The sequence below is a fragment of the Lemur catta genome, chromosome 12 (genome assembly GCF_020740605.2).
Source record: "Lemur catta isolate mLemCat1 chromosome 12, mLemCat1.pri, whole genome shotgun sequence".
NCBI classification, from domain to species: Eukaryota; Metazoa; Chordata; class Mammalia; order Primates; family Lemuridae; genus Lemur; species Lemur catta.
This window is the reverse complement of record NC_059139.1, coordinates 45,976,978-45,997,300: the sequence shown is the minus strand read 5'-3', so window position 1 is coordinate 45,997,300 and position 20,323 is coordinate 45,976,978. Positions and strand designations below refer to the sequence as shown.

The 20,323-nt window shown below is 49.6% G+C and overlaps 2 protein-coding genes and 1 long non-coding RNA gene across 6 annotated transcripts; 2 read left to right on the top strand and 1 right to left on the bottom strand.

Annotated features, from left to right (window-relative positions):
* Positions 1–5,791: 5,791 nt before the first annotated feature.
* Positions 5,792–16,749, bottom strand: TMEM171 (transmembrane protein 171). Of its 4 annotated transcripts, XM_045565987.1 has the most exons (4): positions 16,693–16,749; positions 12,638–13,343; positions 8,328–8,469; positions 5,792–6,066 (listed from the first exon to the last, which is right to left on the bottom strand). In XM_045565987.1, exons 2-4 carry the CDS (start codon positions 13,275–13,277, stop codon positions 5,871–5,873), a joined length of 978 nt encoding a protein of 325 aa, XP_045421943.1. In that variant the 5' UTR covers positions 13,278–13,343; positions 16,693–16,749; the 3' UTR covers positions 5,792–5,870. The 4 variants fall into 4 exon arrangements, with proteins under 4 accessions (XP_045421943.1, XP_045421940.1, XP_045421941.1 ...); XM_045565984.1 differs by lacking the exons at positions 5,792–6,066; positions 16,693–16,749 and adding an exon at positions 16,535–16,682 and having other exon boundaries at positions 6,272–8,469; XM_045565985.1 differs by lacking the exons at positions 5,792–6,066; positions 16,693–16,749 and adding an exon at positions 15,759–15,849 and having other exon boundaries at positions 6,272–8,469.
* On the top strand, positions 8,816–9,058 carry LOC123648276 (small nuclear ribonucleoprotein G-like). The gene has a single exon (XM_045565988.1). The coding sequence runs from the start codon at positions 8,834–8,836 to the stop codon at positions 9,056–9,058; it is 225 nt and encodes a 74-aa protein (XP_045421944.1). The 5' UTR covers positions 8,816–8,833.
* Positions 16,750–16,989: 240 nt separating the features above from the next.
* On the top strand, positions 16,990–17,761 carry LOC123648277. The gene is made up of 3 exons (XR_006738546.1): positions 16,990–17,045; positions 17,384–17,541; positions 17,659–17,761. It is a non-coding gene; the product is annotated as an uncharacterized LOC123648277 (long non-coding RNA).
* Positions 17,762–20,323: the final 2,562 nt, after the last annotated feature.

Below are 20,323 nucleotides of genomic sequence, written 5' to 3'. Positions count from 1 at the left end.
GACCCATTGTCGCAGCAAAGGGAGAGCAAAAGGAAGGGGCCAAACTGGTTATGGTCTCAGTCTTGTTTTATAGTGCTGGAATTGGGACCTCCCTAGGGGCTCAGAGGTCACCATGGACCACTTTGATTGGACAGTTGGGAGTTGCATATGGGTTGTTCTACACATGAGGGTTGTTCTAGGTCAATTTCCAGACTCTATGGTACCTATGTTGCTTGGCCCATGGGCTAGAGAGTCCTCTGCATTCTTTAGCAACTGGGAGGCTAAGTTCTGAAAGGCAGATTGTAGAGTGTTTCCTCCTACCCTAGGAACGGCAGTCACTTGGGAGAGGATTAGGGTGGGCAGGACCAAGATGAAGGCCTGGGGCCCACCCTCGTCCTTCTTCCCAGGTGGCGCAATTGCACCAAGGCAAGGCACAATCTTTCATCCCTAGGAGACCTAGAATCCCTTGCTAACTACCTAACAATTAGAGGACTGGTTGAATAAACTATAGTACATTCACACAATGGGATACTATACAGATATACCAAAAACATGCGAAAGATCTCTATATATGGAGTGATGGCCATACTATATATGCCATATTATTAGATGAAAAAAGCAAGATGCAGTGCAGCATATATTAGTGTGTGTGTATATGTGTATGAATGTGTATATAGGTGTGTGTATATATGTATGTGTGTGTATGTGTTTGTGTGTGTGTGTTGCAAAAAGAAACACTGAAAGGTGAAACAGGGTAGATGAGAAAGAGATGGAACTGAGACTTCACACACACCTTTTTATACACTATATATTTTATGTGCTCAAAAATAAAATTAAATAAAAAATAAAATACTTAATATTGAACATAAATAAGAATAAATTACTCTAATTGTATATCAAATTAGTAATATAAAAGCAAATAAAAAATAATTATTAAATGACTTTGAATATACCACTCTAACTGTACATGCATAGTGAGATACATTTGAAGGATAAAAAACTTCAAAAAATCTTTTACTGTACTCAACAGCCTTTTGTTATTACTAATACTGAATTGTAATTTTGAAACGTTATTTTATATTGTACAATAAATCAAATAGGTAAATATAGTGGTTCATTTTTTTGTACTGTAATGGCCCCCTATTGAACAAATTTCAATGACCCCTATATAATCTTCTCCCTTGACTAACTACTTGACTTTTTAAATTATTTCCCAGAGATGGTGGATTTTCTGCAAGACAAAGGAGCTGAGATTCTGAAGACCCCTGGGCAGACTTCCTGATGCCAAGATTCACCATCAGGGCAGACAGCCAGCCCTGACAAAGTCCCGAGTTGACCGGGGGATTCACCTGGGTAGAGCTGCACCCTGCCAGCCTGGCTGGGGTGCAGGCTTCTCCCCTGCTGTAGCTGGGCTCAGTGTCCAACCTCGTCTAGACTCCTCATATCATCTCTGCAGATTTTCCAGCTAACTCCAAGAACATGTGGCAGCAGCACCCTTCTGTGGCTCTTCTCTGACATGCACATACCCCTCCAGCCACAGGCTGTCTGGCTGTCCCACCTCCCTTGCAGAATCTGCCTTGGCTCTTCCATGCTGCTCCCACCGACTGCTGGTGCCAAAGGTCTTTCCGACAGGAGGAGCAAGGCTGGTGCCAAAGGTCTTTCCAACAGAAGTAGCAAGTGTCGAAGTGATTTCTCCTCCCAGGTTGGGAATCAAAATCACCCGCCCAGTAGCAGAGCGCACACTGCTTCTGGTTCATCCTCATGCTGAGCTAGACTCTCCCTCTGAAACTCCGATGCATGCCTTGCTCTCATTATTCTAGCCCCCCTTCGACCTGGCAGGATTCCAGAGGGAAAGGTTTCCCAAGCCATCAGCCTACTATGGAAAGGGGTGGAGGAGACCCTTATGGGAACTAGATGACAATTTTACTGTCTTTCCAGAGCTGAAGGGAACCCCAGAAATGGGCCCACAGGCACATATAATGGTGCTAAGATCCCTTCCCAGTGCACAGCCATGAAGGACACAGGCCTTAGAGTCAGGCAGACCTTGCAGCAAGTTCTAGCTCTGTGGGGCCTATGATAACATGTTACCTTCCCCAGGGCAGCAGGGTGGAGTCCCTGAGATACTGCAAGGAAGTTGCTGAGCAGGGCCTGGCACCCATCATCGCTGTGCCTCCGACTCACCCCACAGGCTCCTGGGGTACACTCCAGCATGACAGGACAAGTCGGGACGGCAGCAGGTGGGCTCCCAGCAACTCTACTGCCCTGAGCACCAGGAGGGAGAAGCAGAGTTTCAGAGCCTAAGGAAGGGAGTGTGGGAGGCAACTTCACTAAGGGTCTGGGGGAAGGCGGGTGCACCACCAACTGCATCCGGAGGGGCCTAGGAACTAGACAGAGAAATGGCTACTTCCTGGGTGGGGTCTGGGGCACCAGGAAGAGCCCAACCCTGCAGGGTCTAGTCCCGGATCTCCCCCAGCCTCTGTATCTTGCTGGATCCCAGCTCCTCAGTCCAGTCTTCCCAGGAAAAGAGACAGTGCTCCTTCTTTGCAAAAACCCCTAACAAATAAGCCATTTGGCCCACTTGGTACTGGTAGGTGGGATTCGCTGGCTAGTTCAGAGGCCTTGAAGGAAATGTCGCATGAGTGGTTTGGCACAGGACGGCGTGGTGGCTCACCCACCCTGCACAACATCCTGTGCCTCAGACTCAGAGCAGCCTTGGGAGAACACACAATGGTTCAATGACTGCCCGCTGCCCTGCCCCTCGGGAGGGAGGGGATGAAGTCACACTACACTCCAGGGCTGGCCCCACCCCAGCCCACACCTCCCTGAGTGAGCTCACTGGGCAGAGGCAGACACAATTTCAAGCAGACAAATGTACCCCAGCAGGAATCTCCCCCACAAAGCTTTCTTTATTGGGAAAAACTGCATCCTAGTCCACTCTGTTCCCCCGGGGGTACTTGGGCTGGTGGCAGCATGCATGATACTCCAGGAATCCCAGGTATGCGAGGTCCCAAGAGGGCTTGTGGCCTGAAGCCCAACTGAAACCAGATGACCATGCTTGGTTCCCCTCCAGCAGCCAGGGGACTTTCCTCCCCTCAGGTCCAGCACCCCCACAGCCAGCTTCCTGACTTCTCTCTCCTTTGCAGAAGCTCCTACATCAGAGGTCCAAGGAAACCCATCCGTCCTGATTCATCAGGGACAAAGAGGCCCTGAGAGGGAGAGCCCTGCTGGGATGGCTTCCATACCACTCCCCACATGCACAGTTTCCAGCATTTTCCATTTTGACCCGACTATACTTTTCTTCCATCCCTACCTGCCTTGACAAACATCATGGGCTCAGTCTTGGCCTCTTGCAACACAAAGAAGCAAAGACAAAACCACACTCAGCGACATTAGACATCAGGGAAATGCAAATCAAAACCACAATAAAAGATTGTTCATATCCACTAGGATAGTTATAATTTTTTTTTAAATGGAACACAAGTGTTAGTGAGGCTGTGGAAAAATTGGACCTCTCATACATTGCAGGTCGGAGAGTAAAATGGTGCACCACCGTGGAAAACAGTATAGTGTTCCTCCAAAACCTAAATCTAGCATAGGACCCAGCAATTCCACTGCTAGAATTGAAAATAGGCACCTCAACAAATACTTTCACATGACTATTCATAGCTACACTGTTCACAACAGCCAAAAAGTGGACACAACCCAAAAGTCCTTCAAAGGATGAATGAATAAACAAATTGTGATATATACATACAATGGAGTACATGTATTTTACGTGGCCATAAAAAGGAATGAAGTACTGATACATGCTACAACATGGATAAATCTTGAAAACCTGCTAAATAAAAGAAGCCAGACACAAAAGGTCACATATGGCGTGATCCCACTCGCATGACATACCCGGTATAGGTAAAAGCCATAGAACCTGAAAAGCGGATTGGTGGTTGGTTGCCGGGGCAGGGTGTAGGTCAGGGGGAGAAGGCGGAGAAGGATGGAGAGTGACTGCTTCATGAGCATGGGGTTTTATTTTAAGGTGATGGAAGTGTTTTAGAATCTGACAGAGATGGTGATTTGTGCAACATTGTGAATGTGCTGAATGGCTAGATGTCACTGATTCGTTCACTCTAAAAGGGTTTTATAATGCAGCTTTTACCTAAATAAGAAATAAAGTTAACACATCTAAGAAAAAGCACAACTCACGGAGGTTTCCAGAAGCTTCCACCCTCTGCCAGCACGTTCACAAGCACAGAATACATCTTGCTGTGACCAAGTGCTTTCGGCCCCGCAGTAAACATCCCCACACACTTTACCCTCTCATTTACCCTCGTGGAAGTCTGTGCACCGTAGCTGCAGCCCCGTTTGCTGAGTGCCGCGAAGGGCTGGTGGAGGCGGAACAGGCTTCCCTAGCCAGGCCCAACTTACTCCTGAGCATTTCTAACTGCTTCTGGACGTTTACCAGCATATAAAAGTAAAATACCAAGTCACAAACTTCAATGTTGAGTCATTATAAAGCCTCTTGATTATATGTGAGAACTCGTAAATGTTTAAGAGTAATTCTACCTGGAAGTTTCAGTTTTATCATTTTAAATAACAGCAGAAGGAAATGATGATAATCTACCCTTTGTTCTATTTAAAACGTGAATAATTAACCTTCCAGGAGGGGAAAAAAAGCAGACTTTTAAGAGCAGTTCAACCCAATAAACATCCAATTTAAAAATAGATTAGTACCGCTGGTACGGACGGCCACACCTGGTTTATCGCGGTGACCCTGCACATGAATCAGTCATTACTTCCGTCAGACTGTTGGAGCGCTGATGCCCTTCAGCTCTGCTTCAGGCACTGAAATGCTGGAATATACTGATTTGGGGAGAGGGGGAGTATGGCTGGTATAAGAGGCATTAAAGGTCACATTGTTGCTTTATCAAATTTTGTCCCCCCAAAAAAATTCTACGTTGCTACAGATTTCATATTCTAAAGGTCAGTCTCTCCTAGGTAGAAATACTAATATTTACTCATTAGTCCTTAAGGTCTATATCTAGAATTAAATAAATATACATTATGCAACTATACAACAGGTTTTGGTCGGCAGTATCCTCCCAAGAATAAAAAGCCGACGGATCAGAGTGTCGTACGGGTACATCACCCGACAGCAAGGCAGAGCCTCCCAGGGCCTCTCCAGCGGAATGTAGTTACCAAAGTGTCCCAAGAAAATTTCTGCCAAGAAATTTCACTATACAGAGACTCCAGGGTGTCACTATGCTCATTACTGGCCCAGCATAGAGGCTCCCTAATTACCTTCTTTCAAAAAGAAAGAAGAAAGAGAAGGTGAGTGGGAGAAGTAGAAAGGAGGAGGAGAGAGAGAGAGAGGAAAGGGAGAACAAATAATGAAGAAGTTAAGAGAGTAATCTCGTTTCTCTGCTCCAGAAGCAACTACCTCCGGAGACAGAACGAACCAAGCTAAACATTAACAACTGCTTCTTGCCGGCCTTTGACGGCACGGGGTGGCGACAGGAGCTTGCCCTTCAGAAACCAGCTAGGTGGGTTCAAAAACCAAGCTCTGCATTTAGAAGCTCTATGACCTTGAAGAAGTTCATTAGCCTCTCTGAGCCTTTGTTCCTTTACCCTTTAATAAGAATAATCCCAGCTACCTCCCAGAGTTGGAGCTGTAAAGGAGAGGGCCGTGTCACCATGTCACCGAGCCTGCTGCCCGTAGTCACTTTGCCCTCCCGTGGCCTGGAGCACTAACAGCTGGAATCCAGCCTGGAAGGTCTGTGACGCTTGCTGTACCAGGAAAATCAGAACACAGCCAAACTACTATTATATTTTTTATTAAAAAAGAAATTAAATAAAATAGTGATTCATTATATATAAAACTGAACTGGAGTCATAGTTCATGGTGGGGATGGCTCGAAAGACGGAGACAAGGATGTGGCTGTGTTGTCCTTTTCTTCGTACCTAGGAGGTGGTTCAGATGAAAGATGTGGCGAGCGTGAGGTCGCAGAGGATGAACTAGTCCCAGAGATGGTGAACACAGATTCGAGACCTCTCTCCGAGCCCGTGCCCTGGCTCTCGGGAGTTGGGGTCCTGCTAAAGAGAAGGAGAGAGAACGTGAAGGGGAGGGGCCAAAACAGTGGCACCTCTTCAGTACTAGGTTCTTTTTAAATGTTTAATTACACTCATTTAAGGGCATATGTGAGGATCTGAGGAGTAAGAAGGTGCCTCTTCCATACTCTACTCTTTATAGATTGTTTTGATTCCTCATCTCTTAATTTCTTAGAACTGATTGTGACATTAAGACAGTCTCACTCCTGTTGTCATTCCCCTCGTCACTGAAAAGACATTGAGTACAAAGGTATAGCTGCCATCCAAAACACGCATGTGTGCACGCACACACACACACACACACACACAGCTACTATTCTCTGCTATTTTGTCTTCTGGGACAGCTAACATAAGGTAGACAAACTTAAGCAAACAGGAAATGAAAACATTAAGCCAAAAGTGTGAAGGGGGACAAGAAGGCACACTGCTCAATGACATGCACTCACGACCTGCCCTGGAATTCCACTCTGCTGCCTTCCAACTGTGTGATCCTGGGCAAGTTATTTCACCTCTGTAGGCCTCAGTTTGCTTATCTATAAAATGGGGGTGAAAACAGTGCCTTCCTCCTACAGTGGTTATGAGAATAACATGAAGCACAGCCAGAAAAGCCAGACCCAGGAACACAGAAATCACAGCAGCAGCAGCAGTTTTTTTTTTAAATTACTAGACATTGATTTTATGGTTTAGGGAAGTTCTTCATCAGAGGAAAACCATATAAAAATTCATTATTAGAACTCTACAAATATCCAGCCCTAAGCTGCCCTTTCTCCATAGAGGGCAACTCCTGCATTCACCTCCCTGGATCCCTAGCTCACTACTCACCGTGAAGCTCAAAAACCTCTGTCCTTGGCAGCCACCTCTTTCCCTCTCTCATCAGACAGTCTATGAGATTGTCTTTCCCTTACTTTGTGGAAAAAGGATCCCTACACAACTTCATTCCCTCTAGGCCCCAGGGGGAAGGCAGGCATCCACCCGCCCCCCTGCAGGCCCCAGGGCTGCTCCTTCCTCCTGGGCAGTAGGGGGAGGGGGTCCCTGACTCCCCAGGGTGTGCCTTAAACACAAAGGACAGGTAAGGGGGGCCCATCCCCAACAATGGTCACGCCCTTCAGGCCCTACTTCTCACTGCTCAGAAACCCACTTCTCACTGTCTAGAAAGCAGATCTGCCTCGGTACTGCCCACCCCTCCCACTAAGTCCTGTGACAATTCCCAGCAGTCCTTCCCTCCCTTCCTACACCCTGGCTCCCCATTCCGGAAGGTGCCACCAGAGCCTGCTCCCGCCCTGCTTCCTAAGCACGCTGCCATCTCCAGGGTCTCCTGGGCCCCTCCGTCCCTGGCACTCCCCGGGACCCCTTCCTAGCACACCTTCCCTCCCGTGGGTGCCCCACAGGTCTCTGGCTCCTTGCCCTCTGGTTTCAGCAACCTCTGCGGCCCCATCTCCAGCACCTGCTCTCTCTTCCAAGACCTAGCCCTGTCCAGTCTGCCTCCAAGGCCCACGTCCCGCTGTCTCTGCACCGCCAGCCAGCCACCACCTCCCTGCCAAAACGAGCGTGCCTCCCTCCTTCCCTCAGTGGGGACCTCTCCACTGTCCCTGTCACGCATTCTGGAAATCATCATCTCTCCCTCTCCCTCAGTGCCACCTCCGCTCCGGACCCCTCCCACACCAGCACCCACAGTCCCAGGCTCCTGGTGCCTCAGCCTGTCCCATAGAGTCAGCCTCGCTGCCTTCCGCGTGGGGTGGGTGTGGACCTTATGCTCCCTGAGGCCCAGAGAACAACGGAATGTTGAGGCAGGGGCCCAGCTGGGTCAGGTCAGGGCGCAGTCACCCAAGCGCTGCTGTCAGATTATTGAAACCCATCTTCACCTCCTCGCACCTCCTCACAATCTAAAGCAGTAAAGCCTAGGGGAGCGGGGGCCTCCTGCCCCAGCTCCAGCACTCAGCCCCATCCATGGCTTCTTAAACACTCTGAGCGTCACCCCTGCTGGGAGCAGATAAAGATGCCTGGAGAAGGGGTCATATTAACCAAGAATAACCACTTTTATCATTTTTAGCCTATGTGCTGCCCAGAAGTTTCCTGAAAGTTATTGTTAATATCAAGGCAATAGTTGTGACATAACATCAGCAAAAAACATACACGCACATGTTTACTCTCGTGTCACGGCCTTAAAGCTCGTTTGGCCGGAATTCAGGCACAGGCCTGGAAAGGCTAAGCATGCCTACTCTTGGAGCTCACACGGAAAGGCTTACCCATGGTTAAAGATACTGTAATATGAAGGTGGACTTTCATTCGGAACCAAACCGTGAGCCCCAGGACTTTGAGTTCCCGCAGCAGCCGAAGACTCAGGAAAGTAAGGTGGTGGAGGGGGTGGAAATATGATCACCGAATCACCTAAAGAAACACAAGGTTTAGTTGAAGACAGGCAGGTAATAAACAGAAGCAAAGTAGCAAGAGCAAAAGAAACAAATTCTATGTTTGGCCTGTCTATGGAAAAGGTCGAAACATCTGCTGCTAACTCCAGGATTAAAAAATGGGCCCATTAAATTTATAGAGACAGGAAAGAGTACATAGCCCCCACTAGGGGCTGGGTGGGGAATTACTGCTTAACGGGTGTGGGGTTTCTGTTTGGGAAAAAGCTTTGGAAACTGATAGTGATGACAATTGCACGATGCTGTGGATGTACTCAGTGCAACCGAATCGTACATTTAAAAATGGTTAAAATGCTAGTTGTCTCTGATTCCGCGGAGTAGATACCATGATCAAAGCTCACCCTCCCGAGTTGAAAAAATTTATGGACAAGAAGTTATCAATGAAATTGAACGGTGGCAGACATGTCAAAGGAATATTGCAGGCATTTGATCACTTTATGAACCTTGTGATAGATGAACGTGTGGAGATGGCAACTAGTGGGCAACAGAACAATACTGGAGTGGTGATTACACGAGGAAACGGTATTATCACGTTAGAAGCCTTGGAATGAGTATAAATCATGGCTGTTCAGCAGAGAAATCCGAGTCCCATCCCCAAAGGGCCTGTTTTGCTATGACGTCAAAATCAGGTCATGCACATTTTCATATTAAACTTTTTGTTAAAGAAACGTTTGTAATAGTCACAAATAATATAAAATAAAAAATAAATAAAAATGGTTAAAGTGGTCGATTTTATGCTACGTATATCTCACCATAATTTTTTGTAAGGGGCCTACATTTCAGAGTGCAGAGTACCCCCCACCGCAGCGTGGAGCTGGGCCTCTATTTCACAGCAAGCTGAGCCGAAGCAGTTCTGTGAAGCGTTTGCCAACAAGCTTCCTTCTCGGGGGTATCTACTACGGATAGAGCTTTTCTCATTTTCAACCCACAATTTTATTTCAGCACAAGGTAGCTGCTGGGTAAAGTGCCTTGTTCCTCAAATGCAGTTTCAGCCTCTGAACAAATGACAATATGCCATGCTGCAGCCTGGCATTGTCATCGACCAGATTTCACCCAAGCTGTACAGAGGAAGGTCAAACTCAACGGAAAGTTTGTTTTTTGAATTGCTGTTGCTACTATTCACTGCAGAACACATCCTGTGCTCTGAGGAGGAGAAACTAGGGACCAGATGCAAGCTCTAACTTGTGTTCCAATTCCAATACAAACTGCACCACACGGGTTGCCCAGAACATTGCAGACGTGTGGCAGCTCCACTGCCGGGGCTGTGAGGACAAGCTGGAAACACCAAATGACAGTTCAGGAAAAATGAAGGAGGAGAGAGGCCTCCGCTTCCCTGTAGGGAGGGGACTGGCTCACGTCAGCGGCACATCCGATGTCTGCGTGGGTTGGCACAAGATTCTTTAAAGTAATAGGGGTTCCATTTGCCAATTTCTAACCCAGCATGGCCCTGAACAAGGTAGAAGACCCCACTCAGCCTCAGCCACCACAGCTGTAAACTGCAGGCCGTGCGGTACCTGCAGCAGAGAATGGGTAGAAGGCCTAGATGCGACGATTTGTGTCCGGTGGTTAATACAGTGTGAGGCACGCAGCAAACTCTCTCAGCTCTAACACGTCAGCCACCAGCCAAAGATACTTATTTGCCCCATGAAGGCACACCCCAACTGGCAGCCTGGCCAGTGGCTCTACCCTCCACAGTGGCCTCAATCACTCCCTCAGAGGGAATTCAGCCTTTCAGAAAATGCATTAGCTCCATCTCTCCTGTAAGGAGAATATATATATATCATATATACATATATATAATATATATATATATATCTCACTAATCTAAACTTGAGAAAGCATAATAGTTATCTTGGGATTCTCATTTAAGTTTTTAGAAGGTCTTGGTAGGTCAGAGGAATCAAGGTTGAATGTTCACTTTAATTACACATTGTAGAATAAAGGATATGTGAAGTGAGCCTCTAGGGCAGGCCAATCACCTTGCAAAAATCAACAAGGAAAAGCTCAGAGCAACCCTGTTATCTCCAAGCCTCTCCATCCCTTGCCCAATCAGGGGGCTTCCCCTACCTTGCCATCTGCTCTCCCTGGAAAGAAGCCTCTCCCTGGGAGTTCCCTTTCACTTGTCCTTCGGAACTTGATGTCCTTTGTGAGTTGACAGCATACACACCCATCAAGGGAGGGCTGTCTTGTACACCTGTTTGTATATCCGGGATCTAGCACTGAGTGTGCCCACAAGGAGAAGAGCATGCTTCTCAGATTCTAAAAGCATAAACCCTATCCCACAATGCCAAAGGGGAGAGAAACAAGGGGGTAGGATGCCAGATTTTCACAGATTTGATGGGGCTTAAAGGGTTACGTGGAAGAGATTTTCAACTCTGCAGTGCCAACTTCAGGACAAGGATGCCCAGGAGCAGCACCAGCGACTCTGTTCCCTGCCACCAGCCCAACTCCAGCCACCAGAAACTCCCTTGCTAGCAGGCCCAAAGAGCACACTGCAAAATGTTCCCATCTGAATGGAGGAATACGAGCATTCAATGACTGTGTTACTTATACCCCACTGTGTTCCCCCAAACGGCTGAGAACATCTGTAACATAGGGTGAGCCCTCTTTTCCTGCAGTAGCTCCTGAGAACACTTGGTGAAGGATGAAACAGGATTGCACTCAAGTGCTCTGGGGAGGGTGCTAAGCAAGGGCTACACTGTACAGGTGCCCACCCACCTGGGTTTGGACCCTGCTCTGCCACTTTCTAGTTTATGGCCTTAGCCAAGTCATTTGCTATCTCGGGGGTTCAGTTTCTTCACACCTAACATGGAGACACTAAGACTATCTGCCTCCTTAGATTGCCATAGGTGTGAATGAATTTCACGTAGGGGGCCCTTTAGGAGTCTACAATAAAGCATGTAGATGGGTGTTGGCACATTAATAGACACTATAGAAGTGTTAGCAATTATTAATATATAATTAATATTTGTGCTGTCACCATAAATATAGAAGTGCACAAATAAGTAAACCGGAAGCATCAACCATGGCTCAGCACAAGGAATGGCTATAAGTCCATCTGCCCTTCCTCTCTAAGGCTGGGGCATGCGAGGCCAGCAGCCTGGTTAATTCCCTGCAGCCCACAGTCAGCAGACAGCTGCAAACACAAGACACATCCCACTTGTCACTCTCCCTCTCGGCGCCCTCCATGGTCTCTGCGCTGCAGTCCTCTTTACCTAGCCTTTTAAATGCCGTGGCTTCAGAGCTTTGCCCTTTCAAAAGTAGGAGACTGGAAAAAAAGTGATTTGCAAATGAGCGGTGATGGGGTTTGTCTGTGGCTGTGAGAAGCTGAGCCAAAGCTTCTGGTATTGTTCTGTGGGGGCTGGCTCTGGGAAATCCTACTCCATCTCTTCTGTGGAACCAGGGGACCCAAAAGGAATCTCCAGGAATTCCATGGGAGGAAGAAGTGACAGGTGCTGTCACATTCCATCTCAGTCTATGCCACTGCTTCCAAGCTTTGCGCCAACCCTGCAGCCAAGGATGAAGTCACAGAAAATAAAGGACAATGCAGAAACAGCACTGAAGCCCCTCAAATGCCTGAAGACTGGAGGACTCGGGACAGACTCAGAATCCTGGAATGTCAGTGCTGGAGAGATCTGCTAAATGCACTGCTTATTTTATAGGGGTGTAAACTAAGGCAGGAGTGGTTAAAGACTTGCCAAGGACAGCCAGCTGGTGACAGCCACGGAGGAGAACCCAAGTGTCCCACAACTAAAAGTGCTATACAGTTTTGGTGGGAGAATAGCAGGGGAAACAGGGTCACTTAGCAGGTCCCTAAGGTGACAGAAGGCTCCAAGGCTGATCTCATGGTTCTTCTCACTTTCCTCCTAACTTGCTCTGTGACCTCAGTCAAGGTCACTACTTAATCTCCCAGGGAAGACAGAGTTGCTGGGGGGAAATGATGAAAACAAGGATTCCTGTGGGCCTCCCACCGCAGCTGCACCCTGTATGTGTGTGTCTGTCTGTGTGTGCGCGCACACACGTGTGTGAGGGAGAGGAAATGAATCTAGACCAGACCCAAGGGCAGCCCAGTGAAGCCGTGATGCAAAGGCACTGTGACAGCAGCAAGGACACGAACAACAGCCACGCACCTACGGTGACCTGGACAGGCTCCGTGCTCTGGGTCTGTCCCTCTTCGCTTTCAGGAACATCCTGGCCAGCATTCAGGTTGTTTCTCTTCTTGACGTGGGCAACTACGAAGAAACACAATCCCACGAGCACAGTCAAGGGCCCCAGGATCTGCAGAGAAAGGAAGCCACAGATCTGGGGCTCCGCGTCGGCAGAGTCTGTGTCGTTCAGCGGCTCCTGCGCCCAGTCTGAGCCGCATCCGGGCACCCAGATGCCCAGCACACTGATGAGCATGCCGCTCGTCAAGAACAGAAACCCGAAGACGAGGCACTGGGCAAACTGGCGGCTCTCCCCACAGATGAAGGCTCGGTCAGGGTCTGTGTGGTGGCCTCGCCGCCGCCCCTCACTCAGCTGAAGTCGTGCCCGGGAACGAGCCAGGATCACAGCCCCAAGCCCAACCACGGCACACGCGGGCCCCGCGACCTTCAGCATCATGCTGCAGTGTGGCAGGGGTTCATACTGGCAGGCCTGGAACCCAAAGATGGAGAGCAGGACCCCCACACACAACAGGATGGCGCCAAAGACAAAGAAGAAGAAAATGAGCTTGCTGACAAGCCTGTCGTGCTGGTCCCCGTCCGGCTCAGCAGCAGCTGCGGGAGACATGGCCAGAAGAGGCCCCTTCCCCGGGGCAGGGGGATGTCTTTCCTTCCCTCCGAGATCTCAGCACCTCTGCAAACATAACCAAACACCAAATTACAGTGGGCACAGGTGTTCCTGGACTGCCCTGTTCTTCTGCGGGACATTTCAGAAATCACAGCAGGATGAAGTCACAGGGGACACGACTCCATGTGACTGACATACCGTAGAACAATGAGTCGGTTTATGAGTCAGAAGAACTGGCATTCAGAAACTCCTGAATATGTAATTTTATGAAGATATTGAAAAAAGAAGAAATTCAATTACCATGCATCTGGAGTATCTTTAAAAACAAAAAAAAAAAACCAAAAGTAACTGGGTGTGGCTTTTCGTGTTCTGAGCTGTACAAACTCACTTCCCCAGGCAGAAACACGGGGGAAGGCAGGAAGAACCACAGGGCTTATTGCTGATTTACGGATGCCCCACTTTTCATCACAGCTGCTCTGGGCATTTCCAGGTTGGTAAATTTTTGTTCAGTAACTAACTTTCCATTTCCTGTCTTAGACTATGGCAACTTTCCATTTCATGTTTTATTCTAAGGCTACATCCACTAAAGACCCAAGTCCAGCAATTTCAACGGAATGGGGAGGCAGTTGAGGAACACAGTGGGTTTGGTGAACTTTAAATGTTAATTCTATCAAAATGTGGTTCTTGGGTTGTCAACAGGCACACACTGGTGGCCCAGTTGCTTGGCCTTGGAAGACCCTGGAAAGTCTGGCCCAGCAGGTCTAGTGGAGCCCTGTCTCCAAGGTGGACAGGTACCCTAAGTCAGGTGGCCTCTCACTCACCCTCCTCCACAGGGCCAGCCACTTCCACCAAGAGGTTTAGATTCCATTAAAAATAAGCAGCCAATCACATCACCAGTTACAAAGCACTACACATCAACAAAACTTAACTTTGAAAGAAGAGTATAATAGAATCAAATGAGAAAGCACCTTCCACAAAAATCACAAAAGGCCTGCACTTCAAGGGTATCATATATTCAATATACAAGCAGTTGTTAAAGATTGGTCTGGTTCACACAGAGCTAACTTTATCATCCCGTTATCTTGGTTTACTCCAGCGAGTGGGATATTTTACGTGGACCCTTTAAGTAGGGGAACTCCAAAAGCCAATCCAAAGTGCATAATGAAAAGTTGTGAAGACCACTTTCATTTGTCCAAGGAAAGAAAACTTTAAAAATATTCTGAGCCATTCACATCCATGGTTATGTATAGGAAATCAAGACTGAGGCTCTAAGGCCAAGACCATCTTGATAAACCAAAATCACATCAAGGGAAGGTCAGCTTAGGTAAAGAAAGCAAACAGCTAATCTAACACAAGGAAGTACTTTCCCGGGAAAAAGTATGATAGAATCAGAAGGAAGTTGGAGAAAAGAGGAAATATGGTAGAGAGATAAGCTTCCATTTCAACCGTGCAAAAATTATACTTTATGAAGATGCATTTAAGCTGAGACAAATATGGAAAGAAAGCATTGCACTAATTTAAAAACAATTTTTAATCTCTTTTGCTGGTTTCAGAGATAGGGAGAGAAGAGTGATTCTCGGCTACAAAGTCCAAGCAGGAATTTCTTGTATTCCTGGTATAGTCCACTTTGCAGTGAGTCACAAGGCTTCGATTGTCTTAAGGCAAATTCCCAAACACCAGTAAACAGAAGCCCAAAACTGGATTTGTAGCTTCTTTTCTGTGGTCTAGTGTACTGAGCACCTGGTTTAGTGTTTATCCCTGATCCAAAATAGCGGATGGGTAGTCTGTCTCTCCCCCTTCCCCACAGATGCACCCACAAATGGATACAGAGACATCTATACTCACAGATAACTAAATCTTTTCCAAATACCAACCTAGACTTGATTTCCCCAAAGCCAAATTCCCCTCCCCAACACTCCTATCCATTTTCCAAAAGACATTTAGAAATCAACAGCATCACCTCCCCAAGTCCAGAGCGAGGCAAATACCTTTTTTTTTGGAGATGGAGTCTCACTCTGTCGCCCAGGGTACAGTGCAGTGGCACGATCGTAGCTCACTGCAGCCTCAAACTCTCGGGCTCAGGCAATCCTCCTGAGTAGCTGGCACCACAGGCGCTCACTATCACACCGGGCTAGTCTTTTAATTTTTTGGTAGAGGCGAGGGGAGGGTCTCACTATTGTGCCCAAGCTGGCCTCGAACTCCTAGCCTCAAGCGATCCTCCCGCCTCAGTCTCTGAAAGTGCTGGGATTACAGATGTGAGGCACCGCTCCCAGCCAGCCAGTGCCTTTTATGGGAAATAGATTGGTGGGTTTCAGGGAACCCGAGCGCAACCAGCAGCCCGGAGTGGCCCGGCGCGCGGCTCCCGGGGCGCAGGTTCAGCGCGTATCCGCGTTGCCTCCGCGCTGCCGCGGTGCCCGGCACCAAGCCCGGCGGGCAAAGCGCAGCGCCCGACCCGCCGCCGCAGGGCCCGGAGCCGCTTACCTGGGGCTGGATCCTGAGCGCGCCGGGCCGGGGCCGCTGCTGAGGGCGCCCGCTGGGCGTGCCGGCCGCCCCGCACGCTCCCACCCGCGGTCCCGGCGCGGAGGGCGGGCCGCCACCCTACTTAGAGAAGGAGGCGGTGCCGGGCGGGCGCTGCGGCCAGGGCAGGGCAGGGCAGGGCCGGCCGGCCGGCGGGCGCTGGCCGCCACCGAGGGCGGAGGCGTGTCGGCGCGGGAGCGGAGAGCCAGGGGCGGCTTCGGGGCCCAGGCCTGGGGACCCGTTCGCTTCCGCGCCCGCGACCGTGCGCGCGAGGAATCCGGGCAACATGGGCACCCTCGACGCCCCCTGCCCCGCGGGCCAGGCTGGGAGCCAACGAATTGAGATTCTCCCCCCGGCTGCCCGGACTGCGCGCGGCAGCCGTCGAGATCCGGGCTGCTGAAAGGGGAGCCGGTCCCCTAACTGGCCCGGGGCCCAGAATCCCGGAGGGGCGTGAGAAAGCGGCGGGGGAGAGTGCAAAGGAGAAAGTGCCTGGTCCCCTTTCCGGCGTGGTCGCGACCCAGGCAGAATAGGGCCGCGCGTCCCGTCGCCAGCTCTTGGCCACAGCACGGTCTGGGGCAAGTACGCCCAGTGGCCGTGTGGCCCTCCTGCTGCTCCGGAGACCTTGACTGGGGTCACCGGATGAAATGCCTGGCTGCAAGCTCTCCATCCAACAGGTTACGGAAACACCAAGTCACAGAACCGTGTGCTCCATTAGAATGTGAGACAAGGGTCCTACATACCCAAGCCACTCAGACCCGAGGTCCTGGCTCCGGGACTGCAGCAGACACTCGCAAGCCCGGTGCCGGGCCAGCTGTGTCCCTTCCGCACTCACATGTAGGCACATAGCCTTCCTTTGCCATAGGACCCCCTGCCTAGTTCTCTACCGCCAATGACCTACCGGAATTAAACTGGTAACTTTCCCTGCCCTTGAACCGGGAGTTTCGAGATGGATTTGCTAATCCCCGTGCTATTTGTAACCTGCCTCGTGACACGTGACGCAGATCCAACTGTGCCACACCAGAGGTCAGTGCTCTGTGGAAGGTGAGTCAAGGGCTCACCGCCCAAGCACAGGGGCGCCCTGTGCCCTGGGGACTTCCCCACCTGTGCCTCTCTTCTCGCCAGCTTCCGGTCCACCTAGTCTGAAACCCTATCAGGAGTTAAGGCCCTGGGAGTAACCTTTCTAAAATGCAAGCACTTTACTTACCTGACAGATGGTCATTCCCGGTGGCTCTCACTGAGAGTAAAGTACAGGTTAGTCTCAGCTCATTACCAGAGGGGAGAAGACTTGAAGGGGTCAGAGGACAGCAAAGAGCGCAGGGCGGTTGACTGAGCTTTAGGGCTGGAGGGGTGGGGTGGGTGAGGTCCAGGTTCACAAGGGAGGCAGGCAGGACAAGTTTCAGCCTTTGGAATTTGGTGGGGCACTTGCCTGGGTGGCTAAATGTGGACTTTCTCAGAGCCAGGGTGCCCTGACCTCCATGAACCTGTCATAACTAACGACCCGCTTATTACTATAGTGAATGACACTGGCACTCTCCTCCACTTGCACTGTGCCAGATTTGGCACTTTACAAACAGCCTGTCTGTCTCCAGCAGCTCAGAGAAGGTTGGAGCCAGAAGGGGACAGGAGACAGAAAAACAGTCCTTTGTCAGTTGAGGAAACTGAGGCCCAAAATGTGAAGTCACCTCTGCAGCTGGTTGATATGGAGCAAGGGCCTGAGCCAGATGTCCTGACCATTCAGTGTTCCTCCGTAAGTACACCTGTCACCCAGAGGACACACGATGCTGGGAACTCAGAAAACACCTTTTTATTACGTGGCTTTGTGACGCCAGGCAGAGGTTCTGTACAAATCATTATAACAATACAGGCATTGTAGCAAGCTGTGTCCGGGGTGGAGCTGTCCTTCCTGGTCAAAGTGTCAAGATATACCACCTTCCTGCAAGGGCATCCACTATGTCCAGCTGATGAGCAGATGACCAACAGTGGCGATTGCACAATGAAGGTAGGCACTGGCTTTCTAAGAACTCAGGTCCTCACTGTAGGGTTTGTCCCCTCTGACTCAGGCCTGCTAACAGCTCTTCATTGTACGTGAGCAGCAGCCGAGGGTTTCCATTTCCTTTCCCTCCTCATTCTTCCCTTCTCCCTCATTTGAAACTCAATCTCTGGCCATGTTGTCTGCAGACCTGCAAGGGGCCTGTTGACACAGCTGCCCCTCTGGTGCCACATGACTGAGGGCTTACCACCCATGACAGACTTGAATGCCCTGGCACCAAGGACAATCAGATTAGCCTTCACTTGGAATATCTGCTGCTTGGACGGTTTGTATATTTGGAGCCCGTTTGACTAAATTAAACCCCTTGGAAACTGATCGTCGGTCAAGTATAAAAGACACACCCACCAGCCTTCGAGGTGCCTATCTTCATAGCAGACTCAGTCTTAGGAAAGAAGCGGGATGGCCTTGTCACTATTTAAAACCAAGCAGTCTTTCCCAGCCTGTGTGGTAGTAAGAAAAGATAAGCCCAGATGGAATCCTTAGAAAAACAGCATCAGAACCAGATTAAAAACTGGATGAGCCTTGAACTCAAGTCAGTGACTACAGGAGGGATAAAGTGAGGCATGTGTTCATTCATCCATTCAGCAAATACTTTTGAATGCTTACTGTGTACTGATGAAACAGACAAATTCCTTTGCCCTCATGGAACTTATATTTTACTAAGGAGAGAGACAATAAAATATGTAAATTATACAGAGTAGCAGAAGGTGATTAAGTGCCATGGGGAACAATACATCACAGAAGGGAACTGGGGAGTGCTGGGAGATTCCAATTTAAATAGGGGAGTGAGAGAAAGGATCTCTGGGAAGGTGATGTTGTAGCAGAAGCTTGAAGGGAATGGGGAAGCAAGTGTATCGGTTATCTATTATCATATAATAGATTACCGCAAAACAACAAAGATGTATTATCTCCCACAGTTTCCGAGGGCCAGGAACCTGGGGGTGGCTTGGCTGGGTGCTTCTGGCTCAGGGTCTTTCAGGAGGCTGCAGTAAGCAGTTGGCCAGGGCTGTGGTCATCGGAAGGCTCCACTGGGACTAGAGGGTCATCTTCCAGGTGCTCCACTCACACCGCTCTTGGCAAGAGGCCTCAGTTTCTCACCATGAGGACTCCTTCACAGAGCTGCCTGGATGTCTCATGACACTGGTTCTGCCTCACCTGAGTGATCCAAGAGAGATCACTCCCCCAAACAGGGGGAAGCTGCAGTGCCTTTTGTGACTAGTCTGTGGAATCCCACACCCTCACTTCTCTTTCTTCTATTCCTTAGAATGAACCACAAAGTCAAGGCGAGGGGATAGGCTCCACCTCTTCTGGGAAGGAATGTCAAATAATTTGTGAAAATATTTTGTGATATTTGGGGGAAGAAGGGAGGAGTGCCCCAGGCAGAGGCAACAGCAAGTGCAAAGGCCCTGGGGTGGGAGTGTGTATATTAGCATGTTCAAACAAGAGCAAGCGGCCAGGGTGGCTGGAGCCAGTGAGCAGAGGGAGGAGAGCAGGAGAGGAGGTCATAGAGTAAAGGCATGTGCATGGCCAAGTGCACCAGGTTGTGTAGGGCCTTGTAGGCCATTATAAGTACTTTGAGTGTGTGGGAAGGCTCTGAATGGTTTTTGAGCTGATATGATGTGATCTGAGTTATTTTTAAGAAGAAATTGGTGGCTGCTGTGGAGAGAATAGCCCAAGGAGGAGGAAGGGTGGAAGGGAGAAGGCCAGTTAGGAGACTTGTTGACAACCCAGGAGAGGTCTGTGGTTTGTGTTCGAAGGTGACGAGATTCTGGCTGTGTCCTGAAGATGGAGTCAGTGGGACTTTCCATGGGCTAGATATGGTCTCGATTCCAGGTCTGGGGCCTGAGCAAGTGGAAGGATGGCTCTGGCACTGAGCAAGAAGGGGGAACCTAGGGCTGGGACAGGTTTGAGGGGGAAGCCTTAGTGTCCAACTGGGGCTTGTTAACTTTGTCCATTAGACGTCCGAGTGGGGAAGCTGAGTAGGCAATCGACTCAGCAGGCCTGGAGTTCAGGAGTTCTGGAAGGACTACTTCCTTGTGGTATGTCAGCGACACTTATTACAAAATCAGGGAGGCTGGGCGCCCTCTCTGGAAGAGCTGACACGAGCTACACCAGCCTCGTGACAAGCACTCCTACACACAACCACTGTGCAGATTTCAGATATTTCTGGGGGCGGAGGGCAGCCGGTGAGGCTGGGAGGAACGAGATTCTACCGGTGCAGGGGTTCCTGGAGAAGTGCCCTAAGGAGCACAAATCCTTCACTCCAGCAAGACAGGCCACAGGTTTCTCCCCAGGGCAAGTGGTGTGCATTGGCTTGCAGAGTTCAGTGTCTCCATATTTCAGAATTCACAAGATTGCAGAAAGACAAGCAGTCACTCCAGTCTGCCAGCCTCTAGTTCTCTTTTCTCTTTTGGTCTCTCTCTGATTCTGCCCCAAATGAACCCCAGCACCCAGAAGCATGCGTTCCCCTCTTCCAATT

What these genes read in the sequence shown, in the direction of transcription:
- LOC123648276 (XM_045565988.1), top strand. Translation starts at nt 8,834, where the DNA reads ATGATCAAAGCTCACCCTCCCGAGTTGAAAAAATTTATGGACAAGAAG.
- TMEM171 (XM_045565987.1), bottom strand. Translation starts at nt 13,277, where the DNA reads ATGTCTCCCGCAGCTGCTGCTGAGCCGGACGGGGACCAGCACGACAGG. An exon ending in GCCTGTCCAGGTCACCGTAG is followed by an intron (nt 8,470 to 12,637) that starts GTGCGTGGCTGT and finishes GTGTTTCTTTAG; the next exon opens with GTGATTCGGTGATCATATTT. An exon ending in TACAGTATCTTTAACCATGG is followed by an intron (nt 6,067 to 8,327) that starts GTAAGCCTTTCC and finishes CCTTCTCTTTAG; the next exon opens with CAGGACCCCAACTCCCGAGA.